Consider the following 21,542-nt stretch of genomic DNA (forward strand, 5'->3'; position numbering starts at 1 on the left):
TATGACTGTGTGTGTGTGTGTGTGTGTGTGTGTGTGTGTGTGTGTGTGTGTGTGTGTGTGTGTGTGTGTGTGTGTGTGTGTGTGTTAGAGAGAGAGAGAGAGAGAGAGAGAGAGAGAGAGAGAGAGAGAGAGAGAGAGAGAGAGAGAGAGAGAGAGAGAGAGAGAGAGAGAGAGAGAGAGAGAGAGAGAGAGAGAGAGAGAGAGGGGGGAGGAAAGTATAACACAATAAAAGAAAAGACCGCCACACATTGGGACGGCAATACTATGGCTTTCCACCCGGGTGTATCTCCTGTATTCAGGGTAAACGCCTACAGGAAGTGCACCCACAGACAATGCACACTTTGGGTCAAATAACACCCCTCCCGCAATACACGTATATGGCCTTGGACAATGTGCATCCGATGACACATACATCACACACACACACACGCACACACGCACATACACACATACACACTCACACACAACACACGCGCTCTCTCTCTCTCTCTCTCTCTCTCTCTCTCTCTCTCTCTCTCTCACAAACACACACACACGCAGCAAGCATGCACACGAACACACACACAAACACAATCGTTGTTCCTACCTTTATTATAATACCCACAAAAAATGTTCTTGTAATTCAATTATATGACAACATGATTGTTTTAATAAAACATAACAAAAGTGTACAGTGATAAATATCTGATGCATAAAAAACTGCTGTATTATGCTATTCCTGCACAAAAAGAGTACACATAAACTTTAAAATCATTTTGTAAAATCTGCATGATCTCAAATACACTGACTAGCAGTTCAATACTTTTCCAACCATTAAAGGTTGTAAATCAAATTATGTCGACTTCTAACAACTGTTTCCTTGGAATAAGTTATCCTGTAGCATATGTGTAATATAGTAAAAGAAAAACACTGAAGTTCTCAGGGCATTTGGAAAAGGTTCAAACTTACATTCAAAATGGTTCAAATGGAATATATTTGCAGCAGTTTCTCAGTTTAAAATTGTTTGTTAATTCACAGGAACTGCTATCTATAGAATGCCCATGTAGATGTTTGGTTAACTTTCATAATGAATCATAAAACAAGGAAGGTAAGTTTCAAGAATGTAAAAGAAAGTTAAGTTTATGGAACATTTAATTTTAGACAAATGAAAAATTCACAAGAAATCTGACCTATGGGTCTTTTAAATGGAGAAACAAGAACAGGTGAAAAGTACTGTCCTTTGTTCATAATTTCTGGGCATCGGAAAGGGAGATTGTAGAGATCTCAACTTATCAGCTTTATGCTGCATTCACCTCCCCCAACCCTTAACTGGATCTGGTACCCATTTTATTCCACTTTCTGTAAAAAATAAAATAAGTGAAAAACTTCCATTAGGCTCTTCCCATTCAAGCTGCAATCTATGTACAACTCAAATGCAAACCAACAATTTATTTTGTAATCTAAACACATGATACCCATATATTTGAATAATAAGTTTTACACAAAATTGAGGGCCATAAAAAGGTCCACATAATATAATCTTTAAATAAATGTATGAACATTAACAATTTAGACAAGAAAAAGGCACTTGCAATAAATGGACATGGAAATTCTTCATCATTTATACAGACAACAACAAATGCAGTGCTATCAACCAATCAGGCTTCAAGGAACATCTCATAATCTGGTTATGCATATGATTAACAAGAAGAGCAAACGCTCGATCGAGTCACTTTCGCAGTTCTGAATATTATATGAGGCATCAGATGGACAGGAAGAAATTGCTATTCACAACACAATGAGTCACGTTCACATAAAATTTGAGCCCGGTCACTTTTATAGTTTCCGAGAAAAGCCCAACGTTAAGTTGTGTGTTGCCGAACAGAAAAGGCTAGTTATCTCCCTTGTTTTTCTGATAACGTTCGTAAAAGGCTACAGATGTAAATACTTTGATGTAAAGAATAATCCTACAAAGTTTCAATCACATCCGATGAACTTTGTCAAAGATATAAAATGTCTAATTTTTCCTTTGACGCTGACCTGTGACCTTGAAAAAGGTCAAAGGTCAACGAAACCATCGTTAAAGTGTAGAGGTCATTGGAGGTCACGACTAAACAAAATATGAGCCCGATCGCTTTGATAGTTTCCGAGAAAAGTCCAACGTTAAGGTGGTGTCTACGGACGGCCGGCCGGACGGCCGGCCGGACGGCCGGCCGGACAGACTAACACTGACCGATTACATAGAGTCACTTTTTCTCAAGTGACTCAAAAAATAGACCCAAAACTCCACCATTGCAATGAAAAAGTATGTTTATTATGCTGATACAATAGTGCACAGTCTTTGGTCATGTCCAGTCGATCTCCGTCATATGTCATAATAGATCTTAGAAACAAAGGGGTGTAAGCGCTCAAAATGCATGTGACATGTGTAACGAGTAATCAAGAGTTAAGCAGAACCAATCCCCTGGTACCTAACAGAATATCAAGCATTGAAAAAAAACACAACTTTCGTCCCATTTGCACATGTACTATGCATTTAGAGCGCTCACGTCCCTTTGTTTCTCAGATTGTGAAATAGCGCTCTGCCACATTTGATAAAGATTGTCATGTCAAAATAGTTGATTCAAAACTAACAGAAACTTTGCTACATTACCTCTTCCGAACTTTCTCCTCTCATTCTGTCAATACAGGAGGTTTACAATTCAAGTATGGTCTCACAGGAGTTGTCTGGAAAAATGTGCACATTTCAAAGTGAAAAAGATGACGCATCAAACAGGCTGCTAAAACATTTGTTGCAAAAAGAACAGGGCAATACATGACTTTCTCCTTTTTCATTTTCATTACTTTATTATCCCATCGCTGAGAAATTCGGGTCGCTTCCTACCAGTGGAAAGCTATTTTGTTAAAGAAAATACACTGAGAAAACCTCAACGGTAATTTGCTTAGTCTGCGGCCAACTGTTCAGTGGCAATACATGACTCTCTCCTTTTTCATTTTTCATTTTCATTCATTATATTTGGGTCGTTTCGTCCTAGTGGAAAGCTATTTTGGTAAAGCATGGGTGGGACTGAAAAGTGTCATGAATCCTGAACCTCAACCGAACAAAAGAAAAGAAAAAAGAGAGAACAAAAAAAGCGCCATAATCGAATCCGGATTTCTGGCATATACCGGAAGAATCCAACCCATGGTAAAGATGATAAACTCAGAAAACCTTCACTGTAATTTGCTTCATCTACTGTTCAATGGGCCGGCCATCCATCTGACCAGACTGCCTAATGTCGCTAATTACTCGCTTATTTTTCAGGAGCGGATAGCTCAGTTGGTAGAGCACTGGACTTCTGATCCTAATGTCACAGGTGGACACGGGTCTACTTTATGTGCCGACTCAGAGACGGTATCCATGTCCCAACCCCGTGTCACCACAGTGGCACGTAAAAGACCTCGTTCATTCTGCCACAAGTGCAGGTGGCTGATAACACCTAAACACGCACACATCTGAATCATGTTGCTGCTAGCTTTCCACTGGGAAGAAGCGACCCGAAATTTTCCAGCATTAGGATAATAGAGAATATAAAATTAAAATTTTTTAAATTTTTAAAATACTATGACTCTGTTGCTGCTAGCTTTCAACTGGGAGGAAGTGACCCGAAATTTCCAGCATTGGAATAATATAAAATATAAAATTAAAATATTTTTTTTTTAAAAATACTAAAATTCTGTTGCTGCTAGCTTTTCACTGGGAGGAAGCCACCGGAATGTTCCAGCATTGGGATAATAAAGAATATAAAATTAAAATTAAATTTTAAAAAAAGTACAAAGACTCTCCTGATGTAGAAGGATGATTGCCTGATGTGGAAGGTGTGTCGACAGGAGCCAGGTCTACACCACTGTCATGTGCCGCTCAGGGCAAGGCAAGTGGGAAGAACTCTTTCTTGCGGCGCGTGTATTCGCTGAGCCGTGTTATAGAATATCTGCAATGAAACAAAGGAATGCTTGGTAAATTTTCATACAAGTTTAAATATACTTAAGACAATGGGGTTTGCACATCCCAATAGACATTTTCCGATAATAACTCTGTCAGGATTTACAAGCGGAAGGGAGTTGCGCCCCACTAACAAAACCTTATACAAAAAACAGTAACACACTGATCGTGTCTGCATCTGTGTAAAATGTGATATTTTGGTCAACAATACAAATAACGTATAATGAAGCACTCACCCCAGGAAGTCAAAGTCAATGGACGAGTTCTTGGCCTGAATCAGCGCCCACAGGGACCAGAAAAAATGAGCAGCCTGCAAGAAAGCAAACTTACCTTTAAAAAAGTATCAAGACATTTTTCGTTTCCATGGGAACCAGAAATCGTACTTGCAAAGAAATACAAGTTTAGAAAATAGCCAGCGCGATCACTGATTTACAACCTTTCATTAACATCATACTTTGCTCATACCTTGTTGAATTCATTTTCAAATGTGTGTGTGTGTGTGTGTGTGTATGTGTGTGTGCATGTGTGTTTGTGTGTGTGTGTGTGTTGGTGTATGCGTACATGTGTGTGTTGGTGTGTGTGCATGTGTGCATGTGTGCATGTGTGTGTGTGTGCGTGTGCGTAAGTGCATGCATGTGTGTGTGTGTGTGTGTGTGTGTGCTTGCGTGTACGTGTGTGCCTGCGTGCGTGCATCAAAATTGGGCTTCAACTGTTCTTAGTTTGAAGTGACTTACACAAGCGCATTTGTTAGTTTGCACGTAGAGTCGCTCGACGTCTATATCCGTGACATCTTGAGGTGACCTCCCTTTGGCAGTAAAATCAAACTGCAGGTAGCGTCGAAGCCACTTCACCTGATAGTCCTTGTCGGGATACAGGTCATAGTCCACCTCATCCATGCCTGCAGAAAGAGTTTAATCATAATCAAATCAAATCAAGGGGCGGGTCAATAACGAGCAAAGCTTGTGACCTTTTTGTAATTACGGTATTGATTTGGGTTACAGAATAACAAGTCTTGAAATGAACAGGCAGCTACCATTCTAAGACCTGTAGAATATATGCCGAAAATAACTGTACTGTCAAAGTATTTTGGCATGCTCAGTATTAAATTATTATTTTTTAGAGGTGCAAAATTTCTTAAATGGCATTATATGTCAGCAATTAATGCCTGTGATAGTTTCAATTTGTGTTTTACAAAAAGGTAATCTGATGTTCCGTGCCTTTTGAGTGTTATTGTATGTTGTGATGCAGGTAGCATGGGGCAAGCTAGGAAAAGATAACTCTCGCTGCAAACCACGCCCACTCAAAAATCCGGTCGGCGATTTGGCTCCGGACCCCAGGGTCAGGTTACGGCAAAGTACGTCGTTTTGAGTGGTTGGTTGTGGACAATACTGACCGGTACCACTAGCAGATACATAGGGCTAGAGGTGCATCGACATTTTTTTCGCCAGGTCGCGAGAATTCTATAAAATAAATGCAAGCGAACTTTTGTCATTTTTTTCTTTTTGCGATAGGGCGAGTGCACCAACGAAATTAGTTGATGAGAACGTAGTCGGGTGTTTCATCTTTCATTAGCAACTGAAAAAATAAGGGGAAAGTTCCGTAAAAGTTCCCATTTCAACGGAGGAAACGACCTACCCCCCTCTTCGACAAGTAGTTACGGAGAATGCCGAAGGCTTCCGAGCGAGAGTCACGTGACCCGAAGGTATAATTTTGGCGGTTGTCTGCTATTTTGTTGTTCCGACAATGTGGCACATCTGCGCTTTTCCGACGCTTCACACAGCAATTCTGCGTATGGATACTTTTTTCAGAAAGATGAAAGTCTAAATCGCCGAAACTGTTCTTTGGTAAGTACGGAATCCAACAAAAGAAATGGCTGACGACGATTCGAATGCATTGGCGAAACCGAAAGTGAGATGCCATCATCATCGTCATCAGTGGCGGGAGACAGCGAGTCGGATAGCGTGTTGAAATGATTAGGCTGATTCGTTCGCGCTGATATTTCTCAAACTGGCAAACGAAAGAAACTGTGCGGATGGAAGTTTAGTTTGAATTGAAAGTGAAGCATGTTGACCAGTTGTGGTGGTGGTGGTGATGATGGGGGGGGGGGGGGGGGGGGGGGCAGGGGCAGTGTTGACTTTGACACGAACAGAGTACACAGTCATGTACGATATTGGATCAAGTTACAACTGTTTCTGTATGCCCTTCAAAGGATTTTTTTGGGTATGGTAATTTTATCACTTTGATATTTCATATCATTAAAATTACCCATTGTGTTGTATTGTAATTATTACAATGTATACAAATTACAAGTCAATTTCTTCTGTTAGGTCATAACTACATATGCATGAGTTTAAAGATGAAAAAAAGTTAGAAAAACCACTGGCTGGTAACACAACTGAAAGCCCACAACACCGTCTTGCAAAAGTGTGTGTGTGTGGGGGGGGGGGGGGGGTGGGTGTGTGTAAGGCAGCAGCAGCTTGAGTGCATGAGGTAAGTAGTAAAAGGGATAAAAACCAACTCAAATACAAAGACAGTATTGTAGTTGAAAAGGTAGTGATTGGACACAACAACAAATAACTGATCATAAATATATAATTTACATGTTATATCAAAATCAATATTTTAATTTTATCATGAATGGACCAGTCATTTTGGTCATGCAGCTTTTATTTCAGTTCAGCATGTTCATAATTATGCAGCAGTAGGGAGGTTGACATTGTAAGAAATTACCTTCGAGACAGTTTTTTTGTTTACCTAAGAATTTTTGGAACAAAGAAATGCATCAGATTCGGTATGTGCCTAATTTATTGGAAGATTAACAAGATCTTATTTTTCCATATTTGGAAGATAATCCTGATTCAGATGTGGAACAACCATCAACAAATAAGAAAACAATTAGCAGCAATGTCTGGACATAAGAGCCAGAAACAATAACTTTTGAAGGTTCACTCAGTACATCAAAATTCAGAATTTCAGGCAGATAAAAAGGTCCTGTTACACTTTTCTGTGTGACTTCCTACCCCGCAACCTGTTCTGTTGTATAGTATTTATGACAAGAAAGCCATTTAAATCAATTACAACAGGTTTTAGCTGAAATTGTGTGCAGGACAGGTTGTAAAGGGCGCCGGTCACTTTTTCAGCAGAATTTTTCAGCAGCCCTAAAATCGCAATTTTTAAAAAAAATCATAAAAAAATCAAATATGTACCGATCTTCAAAATTTAAACTGCTTTACAATTCTGATGGCTTGGAGAATGTAGTTACATAAAAAAAGTTTGAAAAAAATTCAAAGAAAAATATGGTTGCCCCATGCTAATGCAGGCTAAATGAGTGTTTGTGTTCATGTGTCCAGGGCCTAGCATTGGAAAAAGTGAGTTCAGCTTACAAAAGTGGGGGTAGAGCTGGGGGCCGCAGGAGGATTTGAAGATTTTTTGGAGATTTTTTTTACCTAAAATGGCACCCCCCCCCCCCCAAAGAAGATTGAGCAACTAAATTATGCCTTCACCAACAAGCAAAACACAGACAGAAAACAAGAAAACTGACAAAAACTTCTTCTGACTTGCCTGCCGCCTTCGGAACGAAATCCAGCCATTCCCACTTCCAGGAATACCTGGATTCTTTGTCACTGAATGGCTGACCACGTTCAACAATGTCGCTTCGAGACATTATTTCAAGTCTAGAGCCACAAAACACCGGCACAAAGCATGCTCGCGCGATGCCAGAGGAAGTGCGTGCTCAAGCAAACTGTCAAACCGATTGAGAATTGAACCGAACGGCGCACAAATCGAAAGCTGGGACTGTTTGGGTTTACCATTTGGGAATAACAGGTTTTTGCATTTCGGCGTGCACCAAATCGAGTTCCGCGTACTGGAGATGTTATTTCGGCGTAAAGTACGCCGAACGGCTTACAATGCTAGGCCCTGATGTGTGTATGCATTGAGCTTGGAAGAATCAGCTCCTTTATCCCTCTTGTAAATTTACCATCGATTTGACATTTAGAGGTCTTAAAAGAGAGTTCCACCGTCTTCAAAAGACTCTTGCGTGGCAAGTGTGATATCATTATATATTGCTATTTCATATGTTAAGTGAATTGGGCAAAACTGAGCTCAGTGGAAAAGTGATATCGACAACATTTCCGTCGATATCAGTTTTGATATCGACGACCTCTTTATTGCTTCCCCACTTCAAAAACAAAAACACCTACATTTAAAAACAAACAAATATATATATGAAAATGTAATTATCCCAGAATTTAGTTGAGCAAGTGACGAAAGACTTTTTGAAAGGAAAAACATTTTAAAATACTGAAAAGTACAAGAAAAGAGTGAACAAAAAGAAATAATAATCAGAGGGAGGGATATGGAACAGCCAAAACTGAGACAAATACTTTTGTAATTTCTTTACAGTAAATACAAAATGTCCAGAGAATTAGCAATATATCTAACATTGACTGACTGTGTGATGATATCTTCTGCTATTGGTCTGTTTCGCCAGTGATATCAAAATCTCGACCTCCGGTCTCGATTTTGATATCACTGTCTCAACAGACCATAGCAGAAGATATCATCACACAGTCTGTCAATATTGGGTACTAAAATTATCAATGAACTTGCTTACCTGCATATTCACAAAAGTGATTGCCAATGTCATAAGCCTGGTAATTCAGGAATGCATACTCAAAGTCAATGAAATGGATAGCGTCTGGTTCTGCACACAAATACATGCATGAAGCTATTTCAGTTCTTGGTCCTTTTTCCATTCAACATAATTTTATTCTGTACATCAGTTGGGGTACAAGATACAAATGAAACTCACAAGGGGAAGGGGTAGACTGAATGTCAGGAACTGATGAGAAAATCCTTTTCTGCAATAATTATTATCAGTATAACTGTCTTTTACAGACACACACACACACACACAAACATGCACACATGCACACACACACACACACACACACATACACACACACACACACACACACAAACACACATACACACACACACACATACACACACACATATACACACACACACACACACACACACTCTCTCTCTCTCTCTCAATCTCTCAAACACACACACACACACCTGTACACACACACTGTGACGATGACATACACACACTCTCTCATGGCTTAATGAACCCACACACAATTATGTGACAGACTCAAATAAACTTACTTGACTTGGAATCGTACACGATGTTCCTGAGCAAAAGGTCGTTGTGGGAAAAGACGGTGGGCATTTTTAACGACTCCAGTTCTTGACAAATGCTGTCCAACTCTGTCTGAAGGGCAGAGAGACTCGGAACTGACTGTAAAAACCTGCAACACAAGTGAGTACATAGCATGCACTGATATCAACAGACTCAGAGGTGGGTTTTTTCTGAAGGATCAACAACACCCACTGATCGTTGTACCAATGTCAACAACTGCTACTAAAAAACGGGCGGGGATGTAGCTCAGTCGGTAGCGCGCTGGATTTGTATCCAGTTGGCCGCTGTCAGCGTGAGTTCGTCCCCACGTTCGGCGAGAGATTTATTTCTCAGAGTCAACTTTGTGTGCAGACTCTCCTCGGTGTCCGAACACCCCCATGTGTACACGCAAGCACAAGACCAAGTGCGCACGAAAAAGATCCTGTAATCCATGTCCGAGTTCGGTGGGTTATAGAAACACGAAAATACCCAGCATGCTTCCTCCGAAAGCGGCGTATGGCTGCCTAAATGGCGGGGTAAAAACGGTCATACACGTAAAAGCCGTGGGAGTTTCAGCCCATGAACGAACAAACAAAAAAAAGCTACTAAAAAACACATCTTTGACTGACAAAACTCTATACAGTAGTCCCCCATCCCCAGCCGCCCCCCATCCCCCACCCTCTTTCCAATACAGACTCCCCTCATTTTGAAATCCTAATATACTTCTTTAAATGTTCTGTTCCTAAACTGTATACATTTATGCCCATGTTAAAGCCCCTGGTCTTTAGACTAGATTTTTCTGGTCTTTAAATGTTCTGTTCCTAAACTGTATACATTTATGCCCATGTTAAACCCCCTGGTCTTTAGACTAGATTTTTCTGGTCTTAAAAGAGGGGTTTGACTGTTCTTGAAAAATTTTGTCATTACAGCCATGCATGGGGATGAAGGGGGGGGGGCATAACTCAGGTGGTAGAGCACTGGACACGGGTTCGAATCCAGGCTGGGACGAACACGGGTCAACCTTATGTGCAGACTCACAGACGGTATCCATATGTCCCACCCCCGTGTCACCACAGTGGCATGTAAAAGACCTCGGTCATTCTGCCATAAGTGCAAGTGGCTGATACCACCTAAACACGCGTGCGCATTCAACTGGGTATCTCATCTAAAGACGGGGTAACACCTAGGGACATGTCCCTAATGGTTTTAAACCGTGAGTGTGTAAGACAACATTTATCATCATCATCCTCAGCCAAGTTTCTGTACCCACTCACCTGGTGTTCATGGCCTCATTGTCAAAACCAGTGGGAACGTTGTTCAGGAAGGCCTGAGCCTTTGTCCGAAATTGGGAGCAACGTTCCGAGGGCGGCTTGTTATCGGGCTGCACACTGTGGAGGCGCACCATCTCTTGGGCAATCAATCTGAAAATGGTGAATATTGATATCATCGTGGAATTTTGGCGTAACCTGATTGTTAGCGATTTTGATGTTTTTGAGCTTTAGCAGAACAATGGTGAATGTGCGTGATAGCGAGAAACAAAAAGACAAAACAATACTGTACTCACGTGTTTAACGATGATGATACAAATAACACAGTACTATAATAAACTGTGGTGTTATTCGTATCGTCATCGTTAAACACGTGAGTACAGTACTTTTTGGTTTCTCTTTAAAAAAACAAAAATCAATTCAAGACCTCCTCCTTTTAAAGACCCTACTTTCTCAGACGTTCTGTTCGTAGCCTCTGTACATTTACCTCCCTTTTAAGACCTGACCTTCTCAGATGTTTGAAGGTCGTAAAAGGGGTGTTCCACTGTACCCCTTTCAAGCCCTTGATATTTGAAAAAAATTTCCACATAAAATCTGTCAATTGAATTTATTGATTATTCGGTATCTTATTGTCCTTTGGGAAGTGAATTGAATTGAATACCTTGCTGTACACATGCGCAGACAAGGCTGTTCCGGTCGGCCTTGAGCTAAAAGGGTTTTCGGGTAATCACAATTTCGCGCACAGAAAATGTTCTCGCAACCGGAATTTCTGTAATACCAGAATTTAGACCCCCAATCCGTAATAATGGGCGGTTCTGGTAAGGATATACCCCCTCTTTTTTTTCGGCTGGTAACTGGCGCCACCTCGCGGCAAGATCACACGAGAAAAAGGGAAAAAACTTGCATTGGTCCCAAATAGCATATATCGGTTTGGTAACAGGTCGTGTGTAAGTTGTGCATTTTATACGATAAACAGACAATGGTCGGTTCTGGTGAGGTTATGCCCCTTCTTTCTTTCAGCTGGTAACTGGCGCCACCTCGCGGCAAGATCACAGGAGTTAATTGTCTTGCGTTATCACCCCAGAAGCGCTCATTCCGGACAATTCAGGAGGGTAAACAGGTCTGGAATTTCCTCAAGGAGATTAGTGCTGCTATATCCCTGTGCAGCGACAGAATGGTGCATCCCAATATAAGACAAAGCCCCTTAAGTCCTTAATATTGCTCTGTCCAACTTTCTGTTCATAAATTCACATTTATTTAAAGACCCACTCCCTTCTAAGGCCAGACTCTAAGACAGATTGTTTTAAGGTCTCTTCTTCTTCAGCGTTCAATTTTGAGGTCTCAAAAGCTAGGGAGGTTCCACTGTCAAAAGAATGACAGTGGAACGTACCCCCCTTTTAAGACCCCCCAATTTTAAAGACCTTGTTTTCTCAGACTTTCTGTTTTCTTCTTCTTAGTTCGTGGGCTGAAACTCCCACATACACTCGTGTTTTTTGCACGAGTGGAATTTTACGTGTATGACCGTGTTTTTACCCCGCCATTTAGGCAGCCATACGCCGCTTTCGGAGGAAGCATGCTGGGTATTTTCGTGTTTCTATAACCCACCAAACTCTGACATGGATTACAGGATCTTTTTCGTGCGCACTTGGTCTTGTGCTTGCGTGTACACACGGGGGTGTTCGGACACCGAGGAGAGTCTGCACGCAAAGTTGACTCTGAGAAATAAATCTCTCGCCGAACGTGGGGACGAACTCACGCTGACAGCGGCCAACTGGATACAAATCCAGCGCGCTACCGACTGAGCTACATCCCCACCAGACTTTCTGTTCATAACCTCTGTATATTTACCCCCATTTTAAGACTCCCTCCTTTTTAAGACCTGATTTTCTCAGATTTTTGGAGGTCTTAAAAGGTGGGTTCCACGGTACACTCACGTGGCGACTCTCTCATCTCTGACATTGTCTTCATCCAGAGGTTCGCCCTGAACGAAGCCATACGACATGCCGTTCTTGAAGAGTGCGAACAAAGGGGGACCACACTTGTTGGCATGGAGCAGTTGGAACGTCCGGACCTCTGCCTCCCTGTCGATGATGACCTCCGTGCCCTCTCCATTCACTCGAATCAGGACAACGTCTTTCATGTCCGAGCCCTCCAGGTAGGCCCCGAACAGCTTGTTGGTGATCCCATCCGTAAATTTCTGAACAGAAAAAAGAAAAGCCTTGAAATGCTCATGCACAATACACAGAGTTCGTACAGAGTTTTTGTCCTAAATTTCTGAACAGAAAAAAGAAAAGCCTTGAAATGCTCATGCACAATACACATGGTTCGTACAGATTTTGTATCCTAAATTTCAAGGATTTTTCAAGGGCTCCCAAAACCTTTTGAAAAAAAAATCAATCATCCTCTTACCTTTACTGCAGACAATTTAACCCTTCCAGATCACAATTAAGTGGGAGGGGCATCAACAGGATTGACACTCTCTGTCCTCTCTCCCCGCGCGCAGATTTCAATCAAAGGAGGGACTGTATATTATACTATAAAGCTTACTATTTTATTTTGCCTTGGAGTTTTAAAACAATGACACCTGCGGGTGGTTGCTCTGCAATCAGTCAGCAACGTTGTGGGTTTTGTTTTTTTTAGGGACTTTGAAGGCCCTTGACACTTTTTCAAGAACTTTCAATGACTTGAAATTGATCCCTCCAAATCCAACTTACCAAACACTTAAACTCCTTCTACAAGTGCTAAGTCTACAGATCAAGCTCTCTCATGCCCCCCCCCCCCCCCCCCCCCCAAAAAAAAAAGAAGAAAGTACATGTATGTATGGTGAAATTAACATACAATTAACTGTTAGATCCATTCAAACTAATACAGAGAGAAATTCGAGTTTTATGCCCTCACGGCAAAGCCATTAGAGGCATTTTCCCGGGTTTTAGCCCGACTTTAGATACACAAGTGTATGCGTGTTTTATAGGTGGTATCAGCCATCTGCACTTATGGCAGAATGACCGAGGTCTTTTACGTGCCACTGCTCTACCGCTTTAGCTACCCGGGCCCACAATAAAAAAAAAATGTACCCACGAAGAGAATCGAACCCGCGTCACCTTCACAAACTAATACAGAACCCCTTCCACCAAATTAAGATCCCCCCACCCCCACCCCCACTGTAAAACCTTCATTTATAAGATTATCTGTTCATAACCTGTGTGGATTAACCTCCGTACTGTAAGACTGCCTCCCCTTTTAGGACATGATTTTATATTATTTTTATGAGGTGTGAAGGGGGGGGGGGGGGGGGGGGTTTCCACTGCATATGCTGAAATTAACATTCAAGAAAGAATTTCATCCATTCAAAATAATATCTTCATAATATATTTGATTGCATTGCAGCTCAGAAGCTTATATATATATACAACATCAGCAAAAGGGAAAAGTGCATATGAAGAGATACTCAAATTTTAACAACCTAATGTGGCAAGCAGGTATGACTACAAGTTTGTACACTCATACTAAGTTTAACACAAGTTCAAGTAGCACTAATACAACACAGCCTAGAGTGTAAGGTATTTTTGTAGCTTACTCTTCAAACAAATTCAACACTGAGGGAATTATGTGCTTGTATCTATAAGCTGATTTAAGGGGCTAAGATGGGTCTATTCTGCAAACACACTTTGACATTTTCTTTTCAGTGTCTATGCAGATTCTTTTCCACTTGAAGTTCATGAACCCTTGGATGTTGAGGTGAACCCAAGGAACCTCGGAGTGAAAAGGAACTCGATCCAGTGTGAAAACTCAAGACCCTTGCAAAATGTTTGGTTAAGTATCAATTTGGTGACGAAAACAAAGCTCATAATCCCAGCGAAGCTCGAGGTATCCCACGAACACTATACTGTAATTTAGTGTAATCGACTTGAGAAATGTTCATGCCGATAATACATGATAAAGAAGGATTCTTTGTGCCCGAAGTGGGGCTACAGTTGGGGATTGAAGTTCACAAAAAATTAGGAACATACTAACTTAAATACGGTGGGTGCCGACCAATTCTTCGATTTTTGATCCAACGTCGCCACCCAGGGCCGCTTCGTTGGGGTAGATTTTTTGAGAGTACAGCAATTATGCTCGTGTGTGTGTGTACAAGACAGTGTGTGTGTGTACAAGTGTGTGTGTGTGTGTGTGTGTGTGCGCGTGTATGTGTGCATGCGTGTGTATGTGTGTAAGAGAGAGAAAGAAAGACGGAGAGAGAGAACAAGAGATTAAATGCAGCCTATATTTGAGTGTCTGTGTCTGTGTGTGCGTGTGTGTCTGTCTATGTGCATGTGTGTGTAAGGGTGTGTGGGGGCCCTGTCTGACTACACATGTGCGTGTGAGTGTGTGCTTTGTGTGCATGGATGATGTGTGTGTGAGTGAGTGTGTGTACGTCTTTTTGCATGTGTGTGGGTGTATGTGTGTGAATGTGTGTGAGAAAGAGAGAGAGAGGTGATTTTTCCTTTGCGGGAGGTTTGCAGTGCCTTGGCAATGCATTTCTACTTAATTGTTTACTATGCAAAGACAAAAGGTTTCTGCAGGAATAAACAGTTTTCTGCACAGCCATCATTTTTGTCCTGCTGCAATTAAAATTGTTCTTTCTTTGTGTGTGCACTTGTGTGTGTGTGTGCATGGGTGTGTTTTTGTGTGTGTGTTTTTGTGTACGTGTGTGTGTGTGTGTGTGTGTGTGTGCATGTGTGTGTGTGTGTGTGTGTGTGTGTGTGTGTGTGTGTGTGTGTGTGTGTGTGTGTGTAAGACGTGAAAGTTTTTGTAACACTTCATGAAGCATGAATAACCGTATTAACCTTTTCTGTGTAAACATGTGAAATAATTCCTAACAAGGATTATTTCTTATTTTACACAGACTGTCTGCTGTGGCATTTAGCCTATCATTCAAGAGGTGACCAAACTAAAAGGGACACAACTACGCTTATTATTTTGACATGTATTTCAGTGGGTTACTTCCCTTGACTTAAATTAACTACTTGTTGTCATGTTCTGGTAATTGCAATTATTAAGTTATAAAATAGAAGTAGTGATGAGAAAATTATCAGAAGTATTTGAAAGTCATTGGTTACATTTAAGGAATATTTAGATGTTGAAATTATATTTTTAACTATGAAGATATATTACTTATGATGAAACCACCTTCCAACTTTTTGAGTTCCCATGTCTGGAAGTGGGGTTTCTCTCTTTTTGATGGATGATGTTCTGAGAGAGATGGCACCGGCTTCGGGTGGCCAGAACATGGGGATTAAAGTGCTCCTAATTCAGGGGCACTTTTCCTACCTCCCCTTCAGAGCTGCCATGCTTTAAGTGTTTTAGTTTATGTTTTTCCTCAAGTGTTTAGTTTCGCTAATAGTTATTGTTTTTTACGGAAGTTGTGTATAAGGAAAGAATTGTTAGTGAAAGTGAAGAAAAGGTAATAAATGTTTAAAGGTAAATTACAGTGTGTTGCCTTGACGACTGTGTATAGTAGTGAAAGTTGTTTGAGTGTTGATGTCGTGAAAGGTAAAACTCAGTCTTTGTAGAGTAGACTTTTTTCTAAGAAATCTCTTTTCCCGAACCCGACCTTATGTCCACTTAATACATTCCGGCGAAGTGACAAGGTTTAAATAAAATTTGGCAATACGACTACTTGTAGTATTGGCAAGGTTTACATTTTGGCGCCCAATCCTTAAGGGACTGAGATAGTGAGAGAGAAAAAAGTAAAGACTGGAATAGTGGAAAATAAATGAATCAATTGTTTTTGTTTCAACTATTTTTTGTAATTTTAACTGTAAGATAAGGGTAAGAGGAAAACACATAACTAAGCATGATGGAAAGGCAAGAGACGAGCTAGGAGAGAGCGACAGGATGCTGGAGGGCGACAGCTGAGCCGATGCAGAGGAGAGAGGACAAAGAGAGAGGACGAAGAGAGATGAGCTGGATGACACCGCTGAGACGACACTGTTGCCAGGAAGAAAATCACGGATTTCAGTGACCTTGAGTGCTGTGGATTTTTGACCAGATGTGACTGACTTTTTAGTCATGTTGAGGAGAGTTACCGCATTTAGTGGCTTGGTTTATTTTGGGTGGTGATAATTCTTTCATCATAAATGGACGCTCGAAAGTATAGTTTTGATTTGATCTAGTTGTACTTGGTCTCGATAATCCTAACAAAACTTTTTGTCTATTTTTCCATGTTCTCACAGTTTTGGCATTGTGATCTGAACCGAGTTTTCTTGTCAGGACGATTCCTGCCTTGAGTTTCACTATATGTTTGAACACTTCAGTCATTGGGTGCTACAGTATTTTTTGTCACAGGAGTTGCGGTTGATTTTTGTTTTGTCAATTTGTGATTGTATGACAAATAGGAGTGTCTTATTATTGTAATAGCTGTTGGCATACTGGAGTCATGTTGAAAAAATGTTGTTCGGAGTGAATAGGAACATTTTTTGATTTTTTGGAAATGTTTGCCTGTTACTGCACTATATTCCCGGGAACGTAGAAGAAGAAGAAGAAGAACTGCACTATATGAACTCCATTATAGAAAAATTGTCTGGGCCTCTAAATAGTTCAGTACTTGAAGGTCATCGGGGTTTTTGGGTTTAACTCCGTTGCTACCGTTCCCACTCTTTTTGTTAACTCTGGAAGCTTCAAGATGTTGATTGTTTATCTTTTTGAGGCATGGAAATGATAAGTGTTAACAACTTGTTCATTTCTGCAGTTAATTCAGGTTGATTTGTCATTAATTTGAGAATTGCATAATTGTTGTTGTGTGGAGTAGAAGAAGATTGAAGTATTTGTTTTATGTGGATTGTTCATGGTTGTAAGAAATGGAACATAGGAATTGTATTGAGATAAGGGGAATCACCACGCGAACTGAGATCATTAGTCTGCACAGTTGCTTTATTAACTGTCAGCTTTTGAGAGATGTAATTCCGAGTGGTTACTGGTTACATCAAGAGTAATTTGAGACATCAAGTGAATGTCTTAGATTTTCTGTAAGGTGATTATGCTTAAAGCTAGTCACTAAATGGATGAAGTATAGTTTCGATTGACTCTGCTTGTAGCTGTGTCTGAATTAGTCGTAACATAACTTCTTGTCCATTATTGAGGAATTTTGTTATCACAGACAAGTGGGGCTGTGGTTTAGACAATATTTCTGGTTGGGTTGGATTCCATATATCATGTATTACATGATATGATATTCCTATTGTATTCCATTCTTCAATCATAACAAGAGCATTGCATTGTTTTAGTATTGTGTTGTATTATGTGTTATGTTCTTTTTGTTTTGTTCTATATGGTGTTTCTTTGACTTTGTGACAAGTGGAAGAGACAGATATTTTGAAAACAGGGATTTGCAAACAAGTTGCAATGGACTTTGGAACTGGGAAAAACAAACAAGAAGGTTTGGACTGCCGAGTGCAGTATAATGTGTTTTTGTCATTGTGAAATTCATTGAAGCAGTGCAGAGGTAGTGTGGGTGTATCTTGAGAGTCGAGTCAATGAATGTAGCTAAGCTGTGCCGGCGCACTTAGTTATATTTCTAATTGATTTGTATGTCTTGTGACAAGAGTGTGGTATTGGTTATGACGCATGGACGCATGTTGATTTTTCTAAATATTCACTGTTGAAATAATGATTATTATGGTTTAACCTTGTTAAAAGTACTTTGTCTTGATTGGGTGTTGAGATGAGGCACTGGAAAAAGTTTTTGTTGATTCATGGTGAAAGGGAGATAATTTGGGTGTTGGTCAATTTTGGAAACTTGTGTTTAACTTAGAAGATTGACAGTAGGTGTGTCATGTGTACCGGTTTAAACTTTTTCTAGTTTTTTATGCCAAGTGTTGATCGTTTTCCTTTTCGATTTCGTTGATAAACCTTGGGTTTATTGGTTAGACTGTCGCTTTAGTTGGAGTGAGAGATGGAAATTGTTTTGTTGGCTATGTGCGTTTCTGGAATATGAAGTTCATAACTAAACAGCTAATGGGATTTGTTTTTAGCACTATTCTTTTAGTTAGACTTGGGTCGTAGACATGCACCGGTTGTCTTTTAAGACACTTTTTGTTAACACGTGAGAGATTAGCCATGTCGAGTTGAGATATTCAACGACAATGTTTTTAAGTTTTTGAAATGTTTACATGATTACTAGTGTTAGTAATAAGGAAACATTTTCTTTGGAGGGGTGTATGTAAACATGTGAAATAATTCCTAACAAGGATTATTTCTTATTTTACACAGACTGTCTGCTGTGGCATTTAGCCTATCATTCAAGAGGTGACCAAACTAAAAGGGACACAACTACGCTTATTATTTTGACATGTATTTCAGTGGGTTACTTCCCTTGACTTAAATTAACTACTTGTTGTCATGTTCTGGTAATTGCAATTATTAAGTTATAAAATAGAAGTAGTGATGAGAAAATTATCAGAAGTATTTGAAAGTCATTGGTTACATTTAAGGAATATTTAGATGTTGAAATTATATTTTTAACTATGAAGATATATTACTTATGATGAAACCACCTTCCAACTTTTTGAGTTCCCATGTCTGGAAGTGGGGTTTCTCTCTTTTTGATGGATCATGTTCTGAGAGAGATGGCACCGGCTTCGGGTGGCTAGAACATGGGGGTTAAAGTGCTCCTAATTCAGGGGCACTTTTCCTACCTCCCCTTCAGAGCTGCCATGCTTTAAGTGTTTTAGTTTATGTTTTTCCTCAAGTGTTTAGTTTCGCTAATAGTTATTGTTTTTTACGGAAGTTGTGTATAAGGAAAGAATTGTTAGTGAAAGTGAAGAAAAGGTAATAAATGTTTAAAAGTAAATTACAGTGTGTTGCCTTGACGACTGTGTATAGACTAGTAGTGAAAGTTGTTTGAGTGTTGATGTCGTGAAAGGTAAAACTCAGTCTTTGTAGAGTAGACTTTTTTCTAAGAAATCTCTTTTCCCGAACCCGACCTTATGTTCACTTAATACATTCCGGCGAAGTGACAAGGTTTAAATAAAATTTGGCAATACGACTACTTGTAGTATTGGCAAGGTTTACATCTGTGACAATACATGTGCACGTATGCATATATATAGTCATTACAGATTTGTACACCACATAATAACTCAACTGTCAAATTAGGGAAGCTAAAATAAGAGGACTGGGGTCGGCGTGTATGTTGGGTGCTTTACGTCCCTCGTTACCCCCCAGCTCCTCAAACACCCAAACAATGATAGGAAATTGTATAGGTTATGGGGTGTCCTAAACTAGGGGTTACTTGAAGTAACATGTTTAGATGTTTTTATGAGGACACACAAAAATTGATAGGTCCTTAGTTTGTTTTTAACGTATAGGCGGTGCGCTCTCACCCCCCGTCGCGCAAATAACCTAAAAAGGTTCCAAGCGGCGTAAAATTCCTGATCCTGATCCTGTCAAGGGAAACTGGCCTTGGGTGTGTATATTACAAACCAAACCAGATTGCAAGCAAAATTTCAGTCTGCAAAATTAAGACATAGGCCTACCCACAGATAAGTTTCTATACTGTACCCACTTTGAATTGAATCTGGTCAGGTGGCCAGTCAGGTCGAATATGTCGTAGAACCTTCTTGGCGTCTTCTTCGATGTGGTTCGTATCCACCGCCCAGTCCAGTTGAAGAGGCTGGTTCTCTGCCCGGGCTGCTTTCACGCTCTGAGCCATTGCCGCACAGTTCCAGAAAATAAAGCTGTCGATGTCAACAAAGTTCCAAAATATAAACCAGACTTCAAGCACTAACGGGTTGCCTTCGTTCGAAGCAGTGGCAGGTCGCAATCGGCGTCAGCGTAGTTCAATTCAGCACAATACGAGAACGGTTGTCGGCTGAATGTTACTTTTAGTCAACACGCGAAGCGATTATCGTCTGCTTCTGGAAAATTTTGTCCCACCACACCAGCTCCGACTGCCGCACGAAGAGTGAACGAGACGGGACATAAGTTCATTCAATAGATAGAGCCGGCAATAGGCACTTGAAATATATGGTTCAGTTTATTTTGTAGCTCAGAGCGTGTACTTTGAGCGTGTTGGCTGCCTGTGTGATCGTGGCATGCTTCGTCAACTCCCAGACGTGAACCTTCACCCTGAATGGCCTTGACCTCGCATGCTCCACATTCCGTGCATATCAATCAAGGACAAGATGCACTTTTATTTTTAGTAAGCGGGATTGTGTGGCTTGCCACTTGGTACGACACGGGTTAAAAATATCTGCGTGTCATTTTGAAAATAGCAGCACAAGGAATACATAGCATAGATTGAGATATATCGAGGGAGAGCTATGGTTACAAGTTGTCCCCCTTGATGCGCGAATGCAGACTAATAGCGTGGTGGTCGCCCTTGATGCACAAACCCACCCACTAAAGACAAACTGTTACTGACAGAGTCATTGTCTCAGTATCTGCTGTCTGAAGAATCTGATGCAGTTCAAATCATCACGACAAATATCATGCATGAAACTGCGAGAAATGGCTGAAACAGCAAGAAGGAGGCCACTAAAACAGCTGTATTTTGCTATCATAATGTGTGTGTGTGCTTGTGTGTGTGTGTTTTTGTGCCCTAAAAAGTTTGTATCTTTGTGAAACAGTGTACACGTCTATGTGTGTGAGTGTGTGCGTGTCAGTGTGTGTGTGAACTTCGGACAGAGCGAGAGAGAGGGAGTGTGTGTGTGTGTGTGTGTGTGTGTGTGTGTGTGTTTATGTTTATCACAGTCACGTTAAGCAACCATACCACGTGTTGTTTGGCAGGTTTTAATAGGGAGCAAGTGCAATTTTTGTGTGAGACACAGGCTGTGGTCCATCTGTTCTTCTGTCAAACAAAGTCTGAAATTTGCAACTTGAAGCCAGTAGATAATGAAACTTTTAATAATGAAAACCCCGTCGCGATATAACCTTCGTGGTTGAAAACGACGTTAAACACCAAATAAAGAAAGAAAGAATAATGAAAAAATAACATTTAATAGGGGAGTTCATAGTGGAGTACTGACCACTCCTTAACACTACTGGCATTTTTTCTCTGGCTTGGCCGTGTGTTCCTTTTCTACAGTTTCAATCACTCTGGTAATGAAGGTAAATCAGGATGACGAACACACACACACACAAA

General features: G+C 40.6%; 1 protein-coding gene and 1 long non-coding RNA gene across 2 annotated transcripts in view; both read right to left on the bottom strand.

The window, feature by feature from the left end:
- Nucleotides 1–573: 573 nt before the first annotated feature.
- Nucleotides 574–20,514, bottom strand: LOC138945456 (ethanolamine kinase 1-like). The gene is made up of 8 exons (XM_070316886.1): nucleotides 19,965–20,514; nucleotides 12,355–12,617; nucleotides 10,427–10,573; nucleotides 9,140–9,282; nucleotides 8,577–8,666; nucleotides 4,696–4,859; nucleotides 4,198–4,271; nucleotides 574–3,950 (listed from the first exon to the last, which is right to left on the bottom strand). The coding sequence occupies exons 1-8, from the start codon at nucleotides 20,109–20,111 to the stop codon at nucleotides 3,881–3,883; spliced, it is 1,098 nt and encodes a 365-aa protein (XP_070172987.1). The 5' UTR covers nucleotides 20,112–20,514; the 3' UTR covers nucleotides 574–3,880.
- Nucleotides 574–21,542, bottom strand: part of LOC138945457 (uncharacterized) — a 350,740-nt gene continuing 329,771 nt past the window's right edge. The window contains exon 2 of the long non-coding RNA XR_011449004.1: nucleotides 574–1,027. This is a non-coding gene — a long non-coding RNA (uncharacterized lncRNA). The remainder of the gene's footprint in view (nucleotides 1,028–21,542) is intronic.

Source organism: Littorina saxatilis, linkage group LG13 (assembly GCF_037325665.1).
Source record: "Littorina saxatilis isolate snail1 linkage group LG13, US_GU_Lsax_2.0, whole genome shotgun sequence".
NCBI lineage: Eukaryota > Metazoa > Mollusca > Gastropoda > Littorinimorpha > Littorinidae > Littorina > Littorina saxatilis.

Bases quoted from the DNA above. Each gene is read 5' to 3' on its own strand.
- LOC138945456 (XM_070316886.1), bottom strand. From the start codon at position 20,111: ATGGCTCAGAGCGTGAAAGCAGCCCGGGCAGAGAACCAGCCTCTTCAA. The intron at 10,574-12,354 runs GTGAGTGTACCG...CACCATTTTCAG, and splicing joins AGAGATGAGAGAGTCGCCAC to ATTGATTGCCCAAGAGATGG. The intron at 9,283-10,426 runs GTGAGTGGGTAC...CTTGTGTTGCAG, and splicing joins AATGAGGCCATGAACACCAG to GTTTTTACAGTCAGTTCCGA.